Source organism: Stegodyphus dumicola, chromosome 4, assembly GCF_044657685.1.
Source record: "Stegodyphus dumicola isolate Sdum_Otavi_A_Nest chromosome 4, ASM4465768v1".
Taxonomy (NCBI): domain Eukaryota; kingdom Metazoa; phylum Arthropoda; class Arachnida; order Araneae; family Eresidae; genus Stegodyphus; species Stegodyphus dumicola.
The window spans coordinates 218,555,884-218,579,495 of NC_140771.1; the positions used below are offsets into that span (position 1 = coordinate 218,555,884).

General features: G+C 32.0%; 1 protein-coding gene across 7 annotated transcripts in view; it reads left to right on the forward strand.

Moving 5' to 3' along the window:
- Positions 1 to 426: 426 nt before the first annotated feature.
- Positions 427 to 23,612, forward strand: part of LOC118196087 (ral GTPase-activating protein subunit beta) — a 162,295-nt gene continuing 139,109 nt past the window's right edge. For 4 of the 7 annotated variants that reach the window (XM_035367479.2, XM_035367480.2, XM_085815998.1 and 1 more), the window contains exons 1-3: positions 445 to 631; positions 9,149 to 9,234; positions 16,237 to 16,441. In XM_035367479.2, coding sequence (XP_035223370.2) covers positions 16,238 to 16,441 — 204 coding nt within the window. In that variant the 5' untranslated portion in view covers positions 445 to 631; positions 9,149 to 9,234; position 16,237. Of the gene's footprint in view, positions 632 to 9,148; positions 9,235 to 16,236; positions 16,442 to 23,612 lie in introns of all 7 variants that reach the window. The other 3 variants (XM_085815994.1, XM_085815999.1, XM_085815996.1) reach the window with 3 other exon arrangements.

Sequence of the window (23,612 nt, forward strand, 5' to 3'; positions counted from 1 at the left end):
AATTACTTAATCTGTTCTTTATATACGTATTTTATTTTTCACGATTATACTTAAACATATGTCAATGGCTATGTTTAAATTAGTAAATTGCGTCAACTTTGTATGTTGATATATGGTCATAGCAAGGGTTTATGACCTTCGAACATTCTTGCATTGTTCCTACCGAGAAAATATAGCAAGGCCAACTAGATATCTAGTTGGCCTTGAAATATAGGCATGTTTTTGCATGGATGAAAAGTCGGCTTCCAAAGTCAGAAGATTAGCTGATAATTTACTTTAATAATTTTTCATTTAAGGTTAACGGAGTGCTTAATCCACTTTCCCAAACATTCGATGCAAGATATCTCGTTTGTCTGCCTTAGGTGGTCGGAATTTTTCCCATAATACAAACAGTTAAGTTTTTCCTTGTAAGTGGCAACAGCTTACCAGGGGAGTATTTACTGTTTTGTTTACATGTCTGTATATTAAAGGGTTGTAAGAATGTTTATAATAAACGGTATATTTTATTACAAATATAATTTTATGAAATGGTAGATTATAATTAACACTAGAACGGCGGGAAAATCTTACCTACTGGAACGGCGGTAAGGGGTCAATTTGACCCTTCGATGAAAGTATTGAAATAACAACGGTAAAACAATTTTAAATGCCATACATTGGTACAAATACGTACTTTATATGTATATCATAATTTATATTTAATATCACAGGATGATTTATTGAAATTTTAAAATACTGTAAATATATCGAGTACATGGCGATCGTACTACAATTACTCAAATAACTCAGTAATTTGATATAAGAATTGATTTCAAGTAAATGGTTTCACAAATTAAAACTAATGTTAACTAAAATAAAACACAATTGATATAATAATATTTTTTATGTACTTACTCGGAGGATGATTCGGCTCTAAATCCAGAAATGAGAAATGTTCTCTGATGTTTCAGTTAAATCATTATATGTGTAGCTGAATGGAATATGTCAATAATTTCGTTTCAATTCTATTTAATGTTCAAAATATTAGAGATTACACATACGTATTAAGAATTAATGCAGTTGATACAAAAATAATTTTTAACAATTTTTCCAGTGCATTTTCCCCACAAAACTTGGGAGTAAGATGCACAATATTCTTGAAATTTGTTTCCATGGCATCTCTGTACTTGACACTTTTTTCTCTTTATAGCCATTTTCTTTTCATGTGTTTTTTCTAAAGACTTAGGAAGGATCTTTGGGAGTTTTAAAGCCATATGTACCACTCTTAACTCCTCCTAATTTCAGTAGAAAATCTCTCCTGTTAATGGTGTTTCTTGTTACACTTTTATAAATTATCCAGGCATTCAAAGCTGTGTCGTCCAAAATATTGAAAAAGTTATGTATAGGCCATCGTCTAGAAGCTTATTTAACTGAATATTTTTGGCACATTTGATCACAAAGATCCATGCCGTACTTTGTTGCGTTGTGCAATGCTATTGAATCAGGTAACTTCTTGAGACTGTCTTCAGTTTTTACAGTTGAATGTAATGAGCTCAGTAGAAAAACGCTTTTGTTTCTTTTGCCTTCATAAATGGTAAGTGTGATATTATCATCTTCCACTATTGTCGATGAATAAAGATTACTACGCATATTTTTCAAAGATATAGGAATTTCTTTTCTGTTTTTTTTTCATTGTGCTGACCATAGTTGTATTTTTTTAAAAATTTTATTTTAGCATTTCTGCTAATTTAATGCTTATGAAATAGCTATCCGTGGTAATATTCCTCCCTTTGTTTAGATGTCGCTCTGTTAATTTTATGACATTTTCAGACAAACGTAATTGAGGATTTACTGTTTCATCTTTTCTTAGATAAGGAAATCCGTTCAAGAGGTATTTAGTACTAATGTCGACAGATAACCAAAATTTTATTCCAAATTTGTCAGGTTTATTAAACATATACAGTCAAAAGTCGTTAATCCGGACTCGTTGGGACTTCCGCGATTCCGGATTATCGATTTTTCCAGATTATCAGTTTAAATCTCGTAAGATGGCATGCAGAAATTCTAAAATTAAAAATATGAAACTATAATTTATGAAATAAAGAACAATTATGATCTAAAGGGTATCAAAATTTACAAAAAAAAAAAAAAAAAAAAGCTTAATATTTATTTGTTTACTTTATTAAACATTTCTTTCAAGGTAAGTTGTTTAAGTTGCTTCGTTTTATGTGATAATACTTTCTCTTTAATTCTATAAACAGACATAATTTCTTGTTCAGTTACAAAGTTCCGCTGTTCAAGTCCCGTAATTGCTGTGCCGAGAATACCGACTAACTTGTCAATCGAAATTTTTTCAATGTTTGTTTTCTTTCACTAACCTCTCTGTCACATTCTTCATGTCTGTATCCATTTTTTGCAGCAATTCCACTTTTTGTTTGATGGACATCGAAACATACTTTCGTTTTCTAGATCCTTTGGGAGCTCCAGCATCGGAAATTCTATTTGACATAATCGAAAGTTCAAGTTTACTTTTATAAAATTGCTCTTACAGTCTGAAAAAAGTAATAAGCCGGATCCAGTTCGAAGATTAAGGAACAACGCAATCATCAACATTAACTGAAATAGATAATTAGATAATTTTAGCTTATACCGTCCGTTATACATTAAATGTGCACAGGCATATGCGCAGTCGTAAAGTCTTACGCGTATGCGTAAATGCCTATGCTCATGTGTCAAGCGGCGCATGCGCAGAAAGTTTTTAGCTTTGAGGTCCGGATTATAGATTATTCCAGATTATGGGTGTCCGAATTAACGACTTTTGACTGTATTGTGTAAATCTACATGTAGCTTTAGATGGGAATAATTGTTCATCAACTGTAATATTTTGTCCTGGCTGGTAGCACGTTTTGCAATTTGTTCCACATGTCTGATGCAAGAGCAAAGTTATCAGTCTGTAATCGAGCAGATCTTGTTGTCTTTTCATCAAACCTTAAAAATCGTTTTATTTCTTTGAATCTGTCTCTTCATATAGTTTTGTTTAATCTTTGGAATGGTAACTTGGCGGTTTTTTGGCAAAAATTTGGCGACCAACCCTGCTACAGCAACCTGCTAGTTTTGTTTTCATGAAATAAAGGCATTTTTTTTTTTTTTTTTTTTTATTCAAAATTTTTTCCAACAATCTGCTAGCCGAATTACGCTTATACTAGAACTTAGAACTTTTATGGAGCAAAAATGCTTAATCATGATGAAGATTAGGTGCGAAATTGGGAGAAAGTGCAGAATCACCCACTGCTTGCCGCGTTTTTAAGAATTGCACATGCAAGGTATCATCCATGTACACGTCGACCTATTTTCACTTAAAAAAACATCCCAGAATTGCACAAAAAAATGGCATTGCACACACTCTTGACTTTATCCATGTAGACTGCTAAAGTCCTAGCTAGTAACCTTTATCGCCTTACCAAAATGTTGCCAAACTATCTGTTACCATATTCCAAAGATTAGCCATAGTTTTTTTTTTTAAATGGTATTCCCCATGCTACGGACCATAAGGAATACAAATCTAAGCCCTTTGCTCCTATTATTCCTCGAACATACAATACAGCGACAAAAGCATCTAACTCAGTCAGAGATAACTTCCAAGTTGATGTTGAGCTTTGGATTCTGCATATTTCTTACTATGCAGCAAGATATCATCGTCAATAAAAAGCTTGAAATCGCTAGACACTTTGTCCTCAGAAACACGACTCTTTGCAAAAGATATTAGTCCTGCTGTTTCTTTTAGAACAATATAAGCAGGAACACGGCTGCAGACTGAATTTTTGGAATTTATTTCATTCCATATAGTGTTATCAGAAGCTGTAAAAACAGTTTTGCAAATACCCTGATCCGTTTTTGTCCGTTTATCTCTGCTGAGTTCTTCTTCGTTTACTTCACTGTCCTTGGATTCACTAATAGTTTGTGTCTGGAATTCATCTTCAGTTTCTACAGAATAATTATCAATTTCACGTCAGTCAGACTCATTTTCAGATAGCTCCTGCAACAATTTTTTAATTTCTTCATCCATAAGACCTCTTTTTCGCTTATTAGACATGTTTTGTAAAAGCTGAAAAAGTAGAAAAATATTAGACTATTAGAAAATGATAGGGAATATATTTTAGCATATGATTCTCACAGCGTAAAGGAAACGTGATAATGAACTTGACGGCAGAATTCATATGTACTGAAATGATATGGGATTACCAAGAAAACATCTGTCCTAACTGTTATCTGCAGTAAGTAAAATACATCTGTAAAATAAACTATTTCTAAAAAGAAATGTAAGTATGAAAAACCATGCATCTACCTTCCTTGCAGTATTTTCTTCAAACGAATAGATAATTGCAAACAAAGGAACAACTTATGTAGACATTACAAAGTAGTGAGACCATCCAGATTTTTATCCCTCTGGGAGATAATATGAATGCAATCGAAAAATCCTTATTAGTGAATGTTTTACATCGGTTATTTGACAATGCCTCAAGCAGAAAGAGGGATAAAAGTATAGGGGTCAAAATGACCCCTTCCGCCGTTCTAGGATTACATGCCATTATTTCAAAAACTAACAAATCTAGAATGCTGAATTTTTTTTTACAAATATTTGTTACCTATTTAGGAAAAGTAAAAAAATTCCAAACGATTTCTTCCAATAAAACAAAAGTAATAAACAGTCAAAAGTGTTCAGGGGTCCAAATCCTACTACCGTTCTAGTGTTAAATAATAAATGAAGTTGTAATTAGTAAGATGTATTTTGCATCAATGAATCATATTCCTAGAATTACATAAAAGGCAGATTTCATGCATATGAAAATATATATATAATAATAATTGTGAGGAATTAAATTTCTTTTATAAATGGAGCTTTTTGATAGAGAGCAACTCTTTTTAAACAATTTTCTGCAGGAAGGTATGTGCTCTAATTTCAATCTTCTATGAGAAAACGTTCGTCATCAGCTTATTTCGACTGTGGTAAACTTTTTCTGAACATAAAAAAAAAATTATATCTCGTAGATAACATTAGATTAGTTATTTAAAAAACTTAAGAACAAAATCGAATGACACTTACATAAATTACATAAAAAATTTCTATTAATTATATCTAATATAGTTACGAGATACGAACAACATATTCAGTTTAGCATAGCCCGTAGACAATAATGCATGTATATTTAAATAGAAATTGTTTCGGCATGTGTCGTAGGTGATGGAAAAAAGTCTTAAAACTGTTGGGAAATTTAACTAAATTTGAAGGTAATATTAGAATATAATATCTATTTTATTTTGTGTTTTCTCAAAGGGGGGAAAAAAACCTTTTTTTTTAAAAAAAAAAAGTTTATATTAGTTGTCAAATGACATTGGTTTTCAAAGCAGTGTCATTACTATAGATAGAATGTGTCAGATTCGTTATTTCCAACAATGTTGTTTTAAATATTTCAGGATAAATAGTGATAAGATTCATTTCTGTGTTATTTTCCTTTTTATCTTAGCTGTGCGGCACTGATAGTTCTATTTGTATCTTGTTTCAGTCTTGTAAACTATTTCTAAAAAGAAATGTAAGTATGAAAAACGCTGCATCTACCTTCTTTGCAGTAAATTTCCTGCATCTACCTTTATAAATTCTGCATTAATTAAAACATACAAATATGTTTATGTGTTTTGAACATTGGTTTTAAAATCAGTTATTCAGAGTTTTAATTGTGCCAGAGCTCACTGGAGTGTGGTTCCAGTATTCCTCAGTTTCTGAGATAAATCGTAATTTTATCCAGAGTTCACCATAGCCCTAAATAAAAGGGTTTCTTTACTACTTTTATGTAAGTGAAACTCAGTTTCAGTAGACAAATTTTCTTTTAAAAATAAATACAGTCAAAAGTCGTTAATCCAGACTCGTCGGGACTTTCCAACCAACAACTGAGGAGTACTGGAACCACGCTCCAGTGAGTTCTGGCACAATTAAAACTCTGAATAACTGATTTTAAAACAAATGTTCAAAACACATAAACATATTTGTATGTTTTAATTAATGCAGAATTTATAAAGGTAGATGTGTCCGGATTATCGATTTTTTCCGGATTATAGATCATCAGTTTAAATCTAGTAAGATGGCATGCAGAAATTATAAAATTAAAAATATGAAACGTAATTTATGAAATAAAGAGCAATTATGATTTAAAGGGTATCAAAATTTACAAAAAAAAAAAAAAAAAAAAAAAAAAAGCTTAATATTTATTTGTTTACTTTATTAAACATTTCTTTCAATGTAATTTGTTTAAGTTGCTTCATTTTATGTCATAATATTTTCTCTTTAGTTCTGTAAACAGACATAATTTCTTGTTCAGTTACAAAGTTCCGCTGTTCAAGTACTATAATTGCTGTGTCGAAAATGCCGACTAATTTGTCAATCAACATTTTTTCGTTTTCAATAACCGCTGTGTCACTCTCTTCACTATCGGAAGTGAATTATAATGACAAGGAATTTGATTTAAATCATATCAAAGACGTAGTACATAGAGATGAAATACTACATTTAGTAAGGAATTATAAGCCAAATAAAATAAAAACATCTGCCCTGAAGATAAGGATAGTGCTGACAGATCAACTTCCAATTCATTACGCGCCGCGACGCCCCCCCTTGTGAAATTGATAAACAGATTTCGGAATGGTTAGAGAAGCAAAGGATATGCCTTTATCCATTTTTTGCAGCAATTCCACCTTTTGTTTGATGGACCTCGAAACATGCTTTCACTTTGTAGATCCTTTGGCAACTCCAGAATCGTAAACTCTTTTTGATATAATCGAAAGTTTAAGAAGAGAAAGATCAATTAGTTATGTAGCAGTTCCAGTGAACGGTAAGAACAAGATAAAGATAATTTTCGAACTGCGGCTGCCAAACTTTCATTATTTAAAAAATATTGTTCAATAATGAAGACACGTTGTATCGTATAACGCTCCATTTTCACTAACCGTAAACTCTCGGCTTTCAAACTATTCTTTTTTCAGGGTTTCCAACAACTGAATGCAAAAATGGCACCAAATTCAAATCTTGCATTAATTTGGGACCAAGAGACCAAGGCCTTTGCAATTAATTGCAATTACTTCCACATCATCGTTCATAAAATTGAAATAAATAAGAGAGAAGCAGTCGCTAAAGTAAAGGAAAGAGCAGTTAAGCTAAAGTCAAAAGTCGCTTAGGGTCCTCATTGTTAGGACACAGGAGGAGAGTACAAGAGTTTATCACAATTGGAAGGCGTTTAGCCCCCTGTGGTGAATCAACTTCTTGTAACTCAGGTACAAAGAGAGAGCAACCTGGATGCGAAAAGCGTGAATGGTTGCTATGGAGACAGATCAGCTGATAGAGTGAGGCACAGTTGAAGGAGAACCTGTCCTCGGGTAAGGTAAGGTATTGAATCCAAGCGTATAGCTAAGAGACTTGGTGATAGTCGGAGAGCGGGACAAAGGGTCAATGACCGAAGAAGGGAGAAAGAGGTTAATTTTGGGACACCTGCTATTTAGTACTCGGTAAAAATATATTTCAGGGTACCACTTGGCGAAAATTGGCGATTTTTTATGCCATTCCTGTTTATATCCAGTGTCCTCCCCAGTAAAATGACATCCAAAACATAATGCAATAAAACATAATTAAAACAAAAAATATATAATCTCAATGAACTGCATTTTAAATCAAACAAGGAAATAAGAATGAAAATACATGTTATCTAATCTACACAGTACAGAAAGGAAATATTGACTTACCGTATTTAAAAATTTCTGTTTCTTCAGTATGTGAGACACACAGAATTCCTTAACAGCATCCAAAAACTATTTAAAATTATCTAAACTAGAATCTGTAGACTGCAGTCATCACATAAATTCACAGAAAGTAAAAATGAAAAATATTCTCTGTACTGTCAGACTTTCGATGGCATTTCTTTCAAAATCCCTTTCTATTACATCCCACATACTTTCCATAATGTTGATAAGTCATTTAAATCCTCATTTATACAACAGTCGATCAATGTTTTCTTTCCTGATCATTTTAAAGTGTGCAGAAACTTCAGGTTAGTCGTATTACCAGCAGGCATTTTATGGTGTAAAGCACAAAAAAAGCAACATACTTCCTAACCAACATCTAAAACATAAATAAGCCCTTACAAATATTCTCCCATGAGTCAAATTCACTGCATTACAACCAGTCACATTATAATATGGTTTCCCAAAATGAAACAACAACTTAGCAATAATCCAAGGTGTACCCTAAAATATAGACTAACCTAGTACTCTTCTATTATCAGTACCAGATTCAGAAATATATGTATGGATGAATGTGTTCATGTGTGCATGCATATATGTTCGTATATGCAGGCGCACCTACTTACATAAAATATATAAATATGTATGTAATTTACACATTTTATGAAATATGTGTGCATGCCTTCCAAAGGCATGTACAAAGGGCTCTAGCCCTTCTGCTTTTAAAAATTAAGCCCTGCTGCTACTGTATTTTTGTATATTAAATTCTTGATGCATTGTATCCATATATGGAACTTATTTGATTATTATAATTTTTTACTATGATTTATAAATTGACTTTATATCTTATCTCCAAATTTGGAGTTCCTCATATTTGATAAGAATTGTGTTTAAAAGGAGAATCATTGGAAATTTTGATACATACATATAATCTCATTTGTAATTATACTTATGGTTGGTAATCTTGTGAATCTTTGCATATTTAAATTATATAGTGAAACAATTTGTAGCAGCATTATTTGTTTAGTTTTTCTAAGTGCAGCAGTTGTACCAGCCAGTTAAACAGTCATGGCTCTTTTGGGTGCAGTGTTCTAAATATTTTAGCCTGTTATCAGATTTAAATTTTTCAGTGAATTCTAAATATCCATAGGAGACAGTCATTTGATTACAATGATAGTTCTTTCTATATGCTTATCAGTTGTAAAAGCATGCATAACTTTTTACATCTAGACTAATGGATTTCAGCTATTTAGCATTTTGTATCATGATTTTATGAAATGTGAAAATTTTTATAAATTAATTCTAATAAATGACTAAAAAAAATAAGTTTTCAATGCCACAAATATAAATATTAAATAAATCATATATTTTTCATTCATTACAGGTAGCAGAAAATGTTTTCATCAGTTATGAATGAATAGTGATACTTGAAACTTAGGTTTGGATTCTTCTGGAAAAAAAGATTAAGATGTAAATATTCCATTAAATATATTAAACCTTTAGCTAATATGAGGACTTTTAAATTAAACATATTTCATTTTCATATACTTTATCAACCTGAAGTTTGACTTTGTTTCATATTATTTCATTTCCTGTCAAAGCTTTGTGTGCATGATACCTGATAAAATTCCATGTAAATTAAAAAATTTTAGAGCTTTTACCATTTAGTAGTTTTACAATGTGTAATAATTGAATTAGAAATATATGTTTTAAAGTATGATTTTTTATCAGATTTATAACACTGAAAATGCACTTTTTTTGGTGTGTGTGTGTGTGTGTGTGTGCTTTTTAAAGTCTTTTTTCTTTTTTTTTAAATGTACATAGGTAGCACCTTGTTCTTTATTATTATGATACATATGTTTAATATTGTTATATATGTTTTAATTTTTTTCATTACATGATTTTCATTCTCATGTAGCCTGATTTTTGTTGTTTTTCTAAACAGTGATCTAATGTATTGGAGTTTTGCAACTTTGTCCAAAAAACAATGTAGAAAATGTCATTTGTGCACATCATCCAAATTTCTTTCTTAATATTTTTCCCACATGAATAATTTAGTGCCAAATATTTTGTTCAGTATAATAAATCAATAAAAAATGTAACCAGAAAGATTATTTTCAAATTAATGTGCATATTTTAATTGTAACATCAGTATAATTTTTCTAATAATACCATTTATTCAGTAATATTTGCTTATGTGGCTATAATACTTTATACTACGTAATTACAAAATTTTATTTTTTAATATTTGATTGGGAAGTTACACATTTACTTCATAAAACTGTAATAAAAATTAGCTAATTAATAATAAATAAATAAATAAAAACACCTTTAAATAAAATTCTTGCTTTGATGAAAAGCCTGTGGTGCTGAAAACCTAATTTTATCATTCTCTCTCTTCGAGGCAATGAAAAAAGTTGATAAAAGATATAAAGAAGATGGTAATAATGATCTTATAGTGACAACCAATGATTTATAGAAAAGTAAGCTGGTCAATTTGAAGTTTTCGCATGTACAGTACAAAGTCCAAGATCTGGACTCGTTGGGACTTCGGTGATTCCGGATTTAGGATTTTTCCAGATATTAGATCATCGGTTGAAATCTGGTAAGATGGCATGTAGAAATTATAGTATCAAAAATGTGAAAGCCTGATTTATGAAATAATGAAGCATTTATGATCTAAAGGGTAACAAAATTTACAAAAGAAAAGCTTAATATTTATTTGTTTATTTTATTAAACATTTCTCTCAATGGAAGTTGTTTTAAGTTGCTTTTTTTGTTCTAAAACTTTCTCGTTAATTCTATAGACAGACTTAATTTCTTATTCAGTTACAAAGCTCCATTGTTCAGGTCCTGTAACTGCTGAGTTGAGAATTCCGACTAGCATGTCAATCAAAATTTTTTCATTTTCAATAACCTCTTGCTCACTTTCTTCACTATCGGTAGCAGTATTTTCTGGATCTAGAGCAACACTACAGATTTCACCGTTCGTTAATTGATTGATGATTGGGGCATTGTCTTGATATGAAGAACTGCTGTTATATCATCTTCAGTCATTACCGCTTCTCTACATTTCTTTACAAAATCCATTAATTGCAAAATTTCACTTTTGGTTTGTGATATCCGCAAAACCTTCACATTCGCGGCTATGATATTCATCATCCCCACCATGAAATAGGGTAGCTGACCATAAAGTATGCCAAGCAATTTTTAAAGTATTTGGAGACACATCCTCCCATGATCTTGCGATGTTTCACAAGCAGATTTTATGCTAAAATATTTCAAAAATTCTTGAATTCTCAAGGTACTTTATTTGTTCTGATTCTCTTTCTTCTCTTCATCTTTTGAACAGTATTACCAGCTGCAACAAATTAGTTATTGAAACCCTATTAACTGTCAGTTCGCTTAAAAAGAGATGGATTGATATCCGCTTTGCTTATGTGCGTGCTAATCATGGTTTCTCTGGAAATGAAAGAGCTGATTTCTTAGCTAAAGATGCCTTAAATTTACCCATTGATATCAACATTAGCATTCCAAAGAGCTATTGAAAGTCCTTGCACTATAAGAAGCTTTTAGCTAAGTGGAATGAGGAATATATTTTATGTTGTAATGCTGAGGTCACCAAAGTTTCTCAGTTTTTTCTGGTCCCGGTAAATTTGCAAGTTACCTGTTTCATTACAATCTAAGATCAAACAATTTATGTGAATTTTCAAAAAGGGTACCTCAGGCTGTAGAACATTTGATTTTCTCATGCCCTACGTTTGATGGCCCTAGATTATGCTTGCAGAATGATTTGAAAATGTTCAGAGTGACCTTGGCCAGTGAACTTATTTGTTTTAGAGAAGTCCACACTGCTGTTCTCTGCTTATGTTCATTTTATTTATGCAAGTAACTTTTAATGTTTTAGTTAACTTACTTCTGTAAGCCCCGTGTTGTACATCTGTGGTGCATTGGGGAGTCTGTATGTTTTCAAATAAAAAAATTAAAAGAAAAAAAAAAAAGTCTTGCCATTATTCAAGAAATTTAACATGGATTTAAAAAATTCTATTTTATATTTGCATTTCAGAGCATACACTATTCTGATATACATAGGCTGAATGATGGATGTATAATTTGGAGGGAAAAATAATATGGATACATGATCTTTCACTAAAATTTTAAGTATGAGCCGAACAGCTGTCTACAGTCAGGGCAATTTTTGCATCATCAGGTAAACCAACTGAATTCTGCTGAGCATCGGGTATGAAATGATTTTCAAACCAATCATTCACTGACACTTGTGTTATCCATGCTCTTTTATTTAAACAATATATAACGGTACTCCTTTGAAATGCTCGAGGTCGCATATTTTTTCCGATTATGAAATGTTTACACTTGTGCTCTCCTGCAGGGTTTGCGCATGCTAAAATTGTTAGTCTCGTTTTGGAATCTTTGACACAAGTTAGAGCCTTTCTGTAGAGGTTGCCTAAATATTTTGTGGTACATATTGCCAAAAAAGACCAGTTTTATTAGCATTGTAAATTTGTTGTAGATATAACTTTTCACTATTAATGAATTCATTTGCAAATAGTTCAGCAGCTTCAATATCAGCTGAAGTTTTTTCACCTGAAATTCCATGGCTATTTTTAAATTTGATTAACCAACATGTTGAATATGTGCACTCATTTTTTTAAGTTCATTTCTTAGTGAAATATTTTGGCTTGAGTCATTAGCATTGGATCCGTCAATGACATGACCTCGCTGCGATGCTGTCTGACTTATTCAGTCATCACTTTGTCATGATCTTCGCTTTTAGCATATCGAGTAATTTTTCTGTTTTTCATTGCAGGTAGGGTTTTGGAATCCACAAAAAATACAAAAGGTTCGCTTTACTGTTTTTTTATGTCATATGCAGTTGACTTTCTATCCATACTCCCTCACAGTTTTGAGACGGATGTACCTTTATCCATTTTTTGTAGCAATTCCACTTTTTGTTTATTGGGCATGCTTTGTTTGATGGATGAAACAGGCTTTCGCTTTGTAGATCCTGTTGCAGCTCCAGAATTAGAAACTCTTTCTGACTTGATCAAAAGATTAAACTTTAATTTTCATAAAATTGCCATAATAAAAACAGCCTACAAAAAATAATAAGCTGAATGAAATCAGAAAGTCATGGAATAGCGCAAATTGCTATATTGACTGAAATTCCTTGGAATCAGTAAGTATAATTTTAGCCTAGATTAACAGCGTCCGCTGAACATTATTGGCTATGTGTCGTGAGATTGGCGATGAAAGACAAGTTGTTCCGCTAAATTTTGTCTTGCTTCTATCGCAGAGACAATTAAGCCTGAATTGCATTACTAGTTTAATTATTTGTTATATCTATTTTTTTCCACATACTTAAGGCTTATCTAAGTCCTGAACAAATAAATTCCTACATATACTTAAAGCTTACCAAAGGCCATCGCTAGATATCATACCGCTTGAGGCAGTCTCTGTGAGCCCTAAATTCTGCTACCAAGCGCCTTCCAAAGTTCTAAATTTTTACCATCCCTAAATTTTGGATCCCATTGATTTCCGTAAATTCAAAATTTTTTCATTCCTTTATTTTGTTGCTCAATGATTCAAATAGCACTAAATGCAATCTTTTGGCCTGAGTATCATTAACAAAACCTATTTGTAGCATATGGAAAGAAATGCTTGTTAAATATTTCCTCGTCAGCATGTCTTAGCTCATTTAACTATCATTATCTGTAATCATCGCCAAGCGTAATGTCAACATAAAAGGTTATCATACACTTTGTTACTAAATTACTAATAAAAAAAAAAAAAAATGTTTGGGCATCATTGCACGAGTCATTACTCAAGTTGTCATGTGTTCATAAACATGCGATGATGAAAGCAAAATATAATAAATAATGATTTGCCTGGTTGCTGCCAAGGATATAAAATATTAGTAAGTGTAAAATCAATGAGGGTTGTAGAATGTTTCGGTTTGAGATGTATTCGCAGCAGATATGCGACTACGGAGCCAAATTATTGATCACACAAATTTATACTAAATTATTGTTTTTTCAGCAATGAGGTATTTATTGAAGTGAAATTCTCTCCACGTGTTTTATTATGGGGTGAAAAATCAAATGTGCATGTGGGAAGGATACAAAAAGAAAAGTTGTTGGTGGTTTTGAGGTTCAGATTTTAGATCATTCCGGATGTTGGATGATCAGATCTCGGACTTTGTACTGTACGAGTAAAAGTAACGGCATATAATAATGGAAAATGTGAACAGAAGCACTAAAACCTAAGTAAAGAAAACTGTGAAACTGTCTTTGAAATTTAAATGTACAAAATATGGTTCTGCTTGTCACAATTACCTCCTTCACTACAAAATGATGCCACCAGGCAGCAACAATAAATGAACAAAGCTGGGTCCCCCCAAATTGATAACCACAGATATGGTAAGGATGTGCAGTTCCACATACTTGTGGAAAGAGATGAATAATACTAGCATGCAGCAGTATTTACCGTTGCAGTGGAGGCATGCTTACACTTCACCATTCACATTAACCTGTCAATGCAAAGATTAATGACATTACGATGCTTACAATGCATTGTTTTAATTATGATGACTAGTCATGTTCTCAAATTGCTCTGTGGTCTTTTGGCCAATATCAAGTTATGTCCTCTAGTACAGAATTACAAATTCTAGTTACAAATGCTGTAAGTGGCCAGTTAAAAAACTGTTGATCTGTTTTTCACTAAAAAACAGATTAATATATTATCTCAGAAACCAACAGTGTTCTTTGAGCTTGCAGATATAGAGGGCAATTCATATGCTGCAGATCTCATTTTCAAGATCACGTATCAGTGGTTAGCAGAATTACCTCTCTTATCACAAGATGGCACCATGTGACAGCTAATCAGTCAAATATTTATGTTCGAGTAATAACAGGCATAATAATTTATTAGCACACCCAAGTATTCATTTTATATTTGCCCATTTGCTTGCAAGCTATGACACATTATCTCAAGGGACAATTTATAGCTATTTAAACAATGATACAGCATTTTTAGCTATTAGAAATGTTATGTCAAGACAACCATATGAAATATCAAAATTTATTTTTATGTAAATAGCAACACAGAATTTCGTAAAAAAGACAAAATTTTCAAAATTAGACTGTACATAAACTTGCTGAATAAAAACAATCCATCGTTAATTTAAAAAAAATTTTGAAGTTTTCTCATTTTTAAAAACTGTATTTACAATTTGTGCCAAATTTGTAAAATTGCAGCCAGGAAGATTTTAAAGAAAATATTCATGCAATTAATTGAGACTTTTGTAAAACCTAAATTGTACGTAGAAAGATATAATACATAACTTGTTCTGAGATATTCTTTACCCAGCAAATAAGGGGTTAATTAAAAAAAATCTGAGTTCTTAAGTTTTTCATTCCCAAATAGTTTTTTTTTTTTTTTTCTTTTAAAGATTTTAGTTCTAATTTAATTTAAAATAGGATGATTTTTCTTAAGAAGTCATTGGCATTTGTTTTGTAAGAATTTTTTTATTGGAAACTTAATCACTCTTATTATCTTTTTATAAAGATATGGGCATCTAAAATAAGAATATGTGTTTTGAAATTAATTGCTGTAAAATATTAGTAATATATATAATTGAATTTTATATGTGATAATATATTCACCTTTTCCCTTTAATCTAAGAAAAATATTATTACACAAAATCAGAGCAAGTTTAATTTGCAAAATAACAATTTTCAGTGCTATAAAAGGAAAACGTACATTGAATGAATATACAGTTAAAACTCTTAAGTCAATTAACAATATTGGTAAAATTTATCATAAAGTTTGTAAGGAGCTAATGCATCACTTGTCCATGCTCTTATTGTGTAAATGTTCAACATAGTAACTGTTATAACATGTAAATGTTTAACATAATGAGGGGAAAATGAATTTTCAGTTTTTATATTACTCAAACTTTTTTTTTTTTTTTAAAGTATATAAAATATTCTCAAAGTGTCCAGTTTGAGATTGAGGACTATTATTTTAGTTAGCATGTGAAATGTCCTCAAAGTCAAAGAAATTCTGAAAAACATATATTTGTCATTCTGCATTGTGCCAGCTTCAAAATTAAGCAATAAAAAACTCAAATAGTAATTAAAGCTGAATGCATATTAAAATCGTAAGCAGCATTTGACTTCAACATGAAAATCCATTATTTTGAGTTCATTTCTTTAGAAACATTTAAATACTTTCAAGAACATTTGTATTTCAGTTTTATAATGAGTAGAATAATCAATATTAAGCTCTGAAAGTAAAGTAAAAAGGTCTGCTGTAGGATCATAACGTTATCATCTATGTTTATATTTTGTCTGTTATAAATTGTGTAATAAATACTTTCATTCAGTAAACAGATGGTCTCTTGTTCTTTAATTTATTTTCTATCATAAAATTATTTTTTAATTTTTAATGCAGTATGTATTCTGAATGGATATCAGTTCCAGCAACTAGGAATGCAGAAGATAAAAGATGGAGTGTTCTGCATACTCTACCAGGAACTGCGGGCCGAGATGTAGTCATTGCTGTTATTAAACCACTAGCTAGTAATCTAGGTATTAGTACACCGTCATGTGATCCTAGTATACTAGTGTCAGATAAAGAAGTACACTGGTGTATGGAGGTAATTTTTTTTTTTTAAATTATTCCTTACAGAAAGTTGCTCAAAATTTAATAATAATGTCTTCTTTGTAGCCTCAGATTTCTAGTACACAATCAAATATGCTGAAGTGTTATGTGATGTAGTAAAACCGACAATTATTTTAAAGAATAAAAAATATTTTTACTTCAAAATATCGTAATATAATTATTGAAAATAATGCAGAGCTGAGGTAAGCAACTTCAAATTTGAGAAAATATTATTATCAAAATTTAATTATTAATATAATATCCATAATTTTTTATGGCTTCTGCTTATCTTTCAGGTAATTTTTCAAGTCTTTGTTTTGAAGAATTCTTTTGATATTGCAGTAGAGTATTCATTGATTTACCTTCATTTATTATCTTTTTTATCTTCCTGTTTACTATGAAAGTCCTTGCTGACAAGAAATGCTGCAATGATTTAAACTGATAAAAACTTTGAGAAGCAATAACTGAACTCTTAGGCAAATGAATAAGAGTTTCCCATTGTAAAGTCTATGTTGAATCTTTCTTACAGTACGTAATTTGCAATTAACCTATCGATGAATCATATCAGGTCTAATTCAGAAGTCAAACAACAAAAATCAGCGTTATATTTACCAAATTTTCACAGGACTAGTTTCGATGGTTTTACCGAACCACCATCTTCAGCTGCAAAACCGCAAATGAACCAGATAGGAAATAATGATTAGATAAGATAAGAAAGCCTGGACAAGAATAAGCAAGTTGCGCCATCTGTTGGTGAAACCAGAACTAAAACATAATTTCTTTAAAGGCCGAAGGCAAATTTGGATTGGAATTAGGATCGTTAACTAGAACAGAAAGATTTTTATGAATGTGAAATGCCTCTAGAAAATCCAGTTCTCCAATGGAAGATGTTTTTTGAATAATTTTGGCAGCAGAAAAACTGAAAGTGTGGTTTTCGGACCAACAATGTTGAGCAACAGAAGACTTCTGTGTTTCCTTTTTTCTAACATATGCCTCATATTCCTTGACGCGAAATTTTAAGGCTCTCTTAGTTTGGCCAATGTAAATTAAACCACACTGGCAAGGAATCCTATAAATACCCCAGGAATTCATATCCGGAATGGGGTCCTTGAGTATGGAACTCGGAATTTTATTGATGGGAGAATAAACAACCCGAAAGTTAAATTTCTGCAAAATATGTGCAACTTTATAGCTAATTGATGGAAAGAAGGGAATGACAATAGAATTTTTATAATCTCCTAAAACAAGAGTGTGCCTTTTAGTGTGTTGAGATGAGAATTTTTTAACTGCTTGATTAATAATGTTGGGTGGAAAGCCTCTGTCAATAGCTATTGCTTTTAAATAATTTAGTTCTTCATCGAAGGCTAGTTTGGAGGAGCAGACTTGAAGAGCACGGAAAACATAGGAATAGAATGAAGCTAACATTTGTTTAGTCGGATGACATGATTTAAAGTGTGGTGGAAGGCAAACCGATGAAGGTTTACGGTAAACCGTAGTACTGAAGTTGGATGTGTTACGTGTAACCAAAATGTCGAGAAACGGAAGAGAATTGCAAGTCTCAAGTTCAAAAGTGAACTGAATAGCAGGATCAATAGAATTCATTGTTGAAAGAACTTTATTTAAATCATCTTTATTACCTTCAAACAGAGTAAAAGTATCGTCTACGTAGCGGAACCATGCCGGGAAGTTTAAAGTTTCAAACAATTTTGATTCATAATAATGCATGTAGATATCAGCCAGGATGGGACTGAGGGGGCTTCCCATGGCTAATCCGTCAGTTTGCTTGTAATATTTATTTTGGAAAACAAAATGTGTTTGTTTCAAACAGAGTTGAGTGAGAGAAATTAGCTCATCAATTTCGATGCAAGAGAAATGAAATTCGCGAAGTCTGGTTTCTAGACATCTTAATGCACCCTCCACTGGGACATTGGTGAATAATGATTTTACATCAAAAGAAACCATGAGTAAATTACTAGGAGAAATGTTTTTAACTTTTTTTACAAACTCTATTGAATTTTTTATGGTGTAAATGTTATTGTCTAATAGAGTTGGAAATCTAGAAACTAAATATTTAGCTAATGGATACGAAGCAGTACATAAATTTGATACAGTAGGGCGGAAAGGAATACCACTTTTATGAATTTTGGGAAGAGCATATAATCTGGCACAATTCGCAACAGATGGGATAAGTGAATGTTTTAAGTTGCCTGAAATGATTTGCGAAGATTTGATCGCAGTTTTTATTTTTGACAAGTCCGAAGGTGAAGGATCTTTAGGGATCGGATTATATGGTCCTTCGTTTAAGAGTTTAGTGACACCATCGATGTAAGTGTTCCTATCCATGATGACTATCTGGCCACCTTTGTCGGCCTTTGAAATAATAATATCTGGGTTAGAATGAATTTCACGCAATGTAGCTCTTTCTCTCGCAGTTAGATTTGGTTTCAAAGGTTTATTATTGAATTTCGCATTATGAGCGATAAGATGCCTAATCATTTCTTTCTGTGAATCTGAAACTTTACTGAACTTGAAAGCTTTTTCGATAGGAGCCAAAATCTTTGAATCGAGGGTTTACAGGTTTGTGAGAAGTTAAAATTATATTTTAGAATACTCTCTTGTTCTTCTGAAAGACTAACATTAGAAATATTAACTATTGGCTTGATGTTTACAATGGGAAGATTATTTGAACTACTTGAACTGGAAGATTGTAAAAGAAGTTTTTCGAATTTAACTGCAAGGGTGTTTTTATGACGGTTAACTGCATTCTCCGTTCTAGATCAAGACTTTTGTTCAAGGGCAGTGAATTTTGGATATGATTTAGCGAGTTCCAGATGAAGCTTATAGAGTTCACGTTCAATTTTGGACAATTGTTGACATGTATCCCTTATGACGGACCGAAGTAAGGCAAGCTTGCAATTTAACAGAATTCTTGAAACGCGACTCGAAGGTTTTTGATTAGATTTGATTTGAATAAAATTTGGGATCAATTTTTTACATTTACATTTAAGTAAAAAGTCAAGATGATTCAGGAATTTTTGCCGTTTCAGGCGTAATTTAGTGAAACGATTAACGGATGAAGGCATGATAAACAATACAGAAAATCAAACCAAATTAACTAAACAATAATAAAGCACACACAAAACAGCAGAAAAATCCCTCACTGAAATTAATAGAAAACAAAACGTAAGCAAAATTCGTGAAATCAGACAAGCAAAGCACAATATCCAAATATACAAAATATAAACATAACTTGAAAATTGCAAAAAGTACTTACCGAAACTCATGCAATCACAAAATGGCGGCCACACCACGTGCAAAAAAGAAAGCAAAAAATAAGCCTGTTTGGGGCTTCTATAATTAAGACACAATAACATGCCGAATAAATACTTATTCAGAAGTCAAACAACAAAAATCAGCGTTATATTTACCAAATTTTCACAGGACTAGTTTCGATGGTTTTACCGAACCACCATCTTCAGCTGCAAAATCGCAAATGAACCAGATAGGAAATAATGATTAGATAAGATAAGAAAGCCTGGACCAGAATAAGCAAGTGGCGCCATCTATTGGTGAAACTAGAACTAAAACATAATTTCTTTAAAGGCCGAAGGCAAATTTGGATTGGAATTAGGATCGTTAACTAGAACAGAAAGATTTTTATGAATGTGAAATGCCTCTAGAAAATTAAGTTCTCCAATGGAAGATGTTTTTTGAATAATTTTGGCAGCAGAAAAACTGAAAGTGTGGTTTTCGGACCAACAATGTTGAGCAACAGAAGACTTCTGTGTTTCCTTTTTTCTAACATATGCCTCATGTTCCTTGACGCGAAATTTGCCAAATTTGCCTTCGGCCTTTAAAGAAATTATGTTTTAGTTCTAGATTTTCAACTCTATTAGACAATAACATTTACACCATAAAAAATTCAATAGAGTTTGTAAAAAAAGTTAAAAACATTTCTCCTAGTAATTTACTCATGGTTTCTTTTGATGTAAAATCATTATTCACCAATGTCCCAGTGGAGGGTGCATTAAGATGTCTAGAAACCAGACTTCGCGAATTTCATTTCTCTTGCATCGAAATTGATGAGCTAATTTCTCTCACTCAACTCTGTTTGAAACAAACACATTTTGTTTTCCAAAATAAATATTACAAGCAAACTGAGGGATTAGCCATGGGAAGCCCCCTCAGTCCCATCCTGGCTGATATCTACATGCATTATTATGAATCAAAATTGTTTGAAACTTTAAACTTCCCGGCATGGTTCCGCTACGTAGACGATACTTTTACTCTGTTTGAAGGTAATAAAGATGATTTAAATAAAGTTCTTTCAACAATGAATTCTATTGATCCTGCTATTCAGTTCACTTTTGAACTTGAGACTTGCAATTCTCTTCCGTTTCTCGACATTCTGGTCACACGTAACACATCCAACTTCAGTACTACGGTTTACCGTAAACCTTCATTGGTTTGCCTTCCACCACACTTTAAATCATGTCATCCGACTAAACAAAAGTTAGCTTCATTTTATTCCTATGTTTTCCGTGCTCTTCAAGTTTGCTCCTCCAAACTAGCCCTTGATGAAGAACTAAATTATTTAAAAGCAATAGCTGTTGACAGAGGCTTTCCACCCAACATTATTAATCAAGCAGTTAAAAAATTCTCATCTCAACACACTAAAAGGCACACTCTTGTTTTAGGAGATTATAAAAATTCTATTGTCATTCCCTTCTTTCCATCAATTAGCTATAAAGTTGCACATATTTTGCAGAAATTTAACTTTCGGGTTGTTTATTCTCCCATCAATAAAATTCCGAGTTCCATACTCAAGGACCCCATTCCGGATATGAATTCCTGGGGTATTTATAGGATTCCTTGCCAGTGTGGTTTAATTTACATTGGCCAAACTAAGAGAGCCTTAAAATTTCGCGTCAAGGAACATGAGGCATATGTTAGAAAAAAGGAAACACAGAAGTCTTCTGTTGCTCAACATTGTTGGTCCGAAAACCACACTTTCAGTTTTTCTGCTGCCAAAATTATTCAAAAAACATCTTCCATTGGAGAACTGGATTTTCTAGAGGCATTTCACATTCATAAAAATCTTTCTGTTCTAGTTAACGATCCTAATTCCAATCCAAATTTGCCTTCGGCCTTTAAAGAAATTATGTTTTAGTTCTGGTTTCACCAACAGATGGCGCCACTTGCTTATTCTGGTCCAGGCTTTCTTATCTTATCTAATCATTATTTCCTATCTGGTTAATTTGCAATTTTGCAGCTGAAGATGGTGGTTCGGTAAAACCATCGAAACTAGTCCTGTGAAAATTTGGTAAATATAACGCTGATTTTTGTTGTTTGACTTCTGAATTAGTATTTATTCGGCGTGTTATTGTGTCTTAATCATATCAGGTCTGTTGATTAATGCAAGTCTCTTGATTGGTAAAGATCATTTCAAACTGTCTAAGATGGCAGTATACATCTACATTAAGGTTTGGTTATTTTCTAACAGTCAGTATTAACTACGTCTTCTATATCTCATTGTATTCAGAACAAAACCTGCCTTGGATGCAGGTGTGGCATTCCTGTGGCACATGGTTTCTCTTTTATGCTCATCTGCTGTCTTTCTTCAAGTAGTTCACTTTTTTTAATCAAGTAGCATTAAAGAAGCTGTTTTTCAGTTCCATCCTCAAACACTTTAAAGGCTAAAAATTATTTTTTTGTAAACAGAGAAATGTGAATCAATACTCGTTGTTGATGGTTTTCATCCAGAAGCTCATGAGAAACATGGTACTGTCTCATTATCTGCCCAACCCTTAAGCAAAGTCACCAAGTACTGGTGACTAATTTTTTGCTAACCTCAGATGTGAAAAAGCCATTTTAAAAAATGACAACACTCTGAAAGTTGCATAAAACAGTAGCAAACTAATAAAATTAAAAATGCAAGAAACATGCATAATGATACACTGAAAATTACACAAGAGAAGCATCCATAATGAAACACTGAAAATTGTATAAAACAGCAACAAATTAACTAAATTAAAAGTGCAAGAAACATCTATAATAAAATTTTTACCTTTTTTCCCCACTTTTCTTTCTTGTATGCATCCACTTGTTTTAACTTAAAAAAAAGTCCCAATAATTCTGCAAATTTGGAAAATGCTGTTATCACAATCACCTAACAGCAAACGATAAACTACTTTCCTGCTCTTTTCCTATGTACACATTGATTTGTTTTACTTAAACATAAGATAATTTCACAAATTCAGAAAAAGCTATTATCACAGTTATCTACAAACAGTTGACAAGCAGCAGCTGCAAAGGTGATTGTCAAATGTCAAAAGCCGAATTCAGTGCTGGTGTAATGCACACAATCATTTGTGAGTTGCCAGTTAAATGCCTTTTTTGTAAAATTCTGGGTTGCTTATTTTGGCAACACAGAATATGGCCCAGTGATTCTTCTCAAAGTTGGATGGTTAATCTGAGTGTAACAAAAACACAAACACCAGCATGAGAAAGCTTTCCTGTTTATTTATTGTGATCTGTGACTTCATGGTCCATAGTGAATCTTCTTCATTATTTTTTAACTAGTGATGCATGAATTTGTCTCATCAGTGTCTTCAGTTCACAATTTTCTACATCTCTTGTTTTTAACTATTAGGCTTGATGTAAAGATTAAAATTCTCATATAACAACCTTATTGTCTGGCATGGACAAGTATACTTATCTGTACACTGGAATACTTTTTTTATTTTTGACAGTGTATGATATCACCTGTACTGTAATGTTAATGAAATGATAGTTGAAGGAAGTTTGGAAAGGGCAGAGTATCAAAATTAAAGTGATCTGTAAAACTTTAATTGCAGAATCTCTTTAGTATTCGTGTACAGCAGGGATGTCAAACTCATAGGTACACTTGGGCCAAACAAACAAGGTTTAACTTTAGGTGGGCCGGGGGAAAAAAAAAAAAAAAAATCAATATCCATAGAAATGTAGATTTATTTTGAATAATGCAATAATAAACATATATATATCTTTATATAGAAAAGAACAAGAAAAATTTAATGTTTACACCCTGATACTTGACATCTCTTCTCTGCTATTATCTTTCCTATTTCGGGAGAAATTTTGTTTGCAGTGATAACTTTCAACATTGACCCAAGGTGAGCATTATT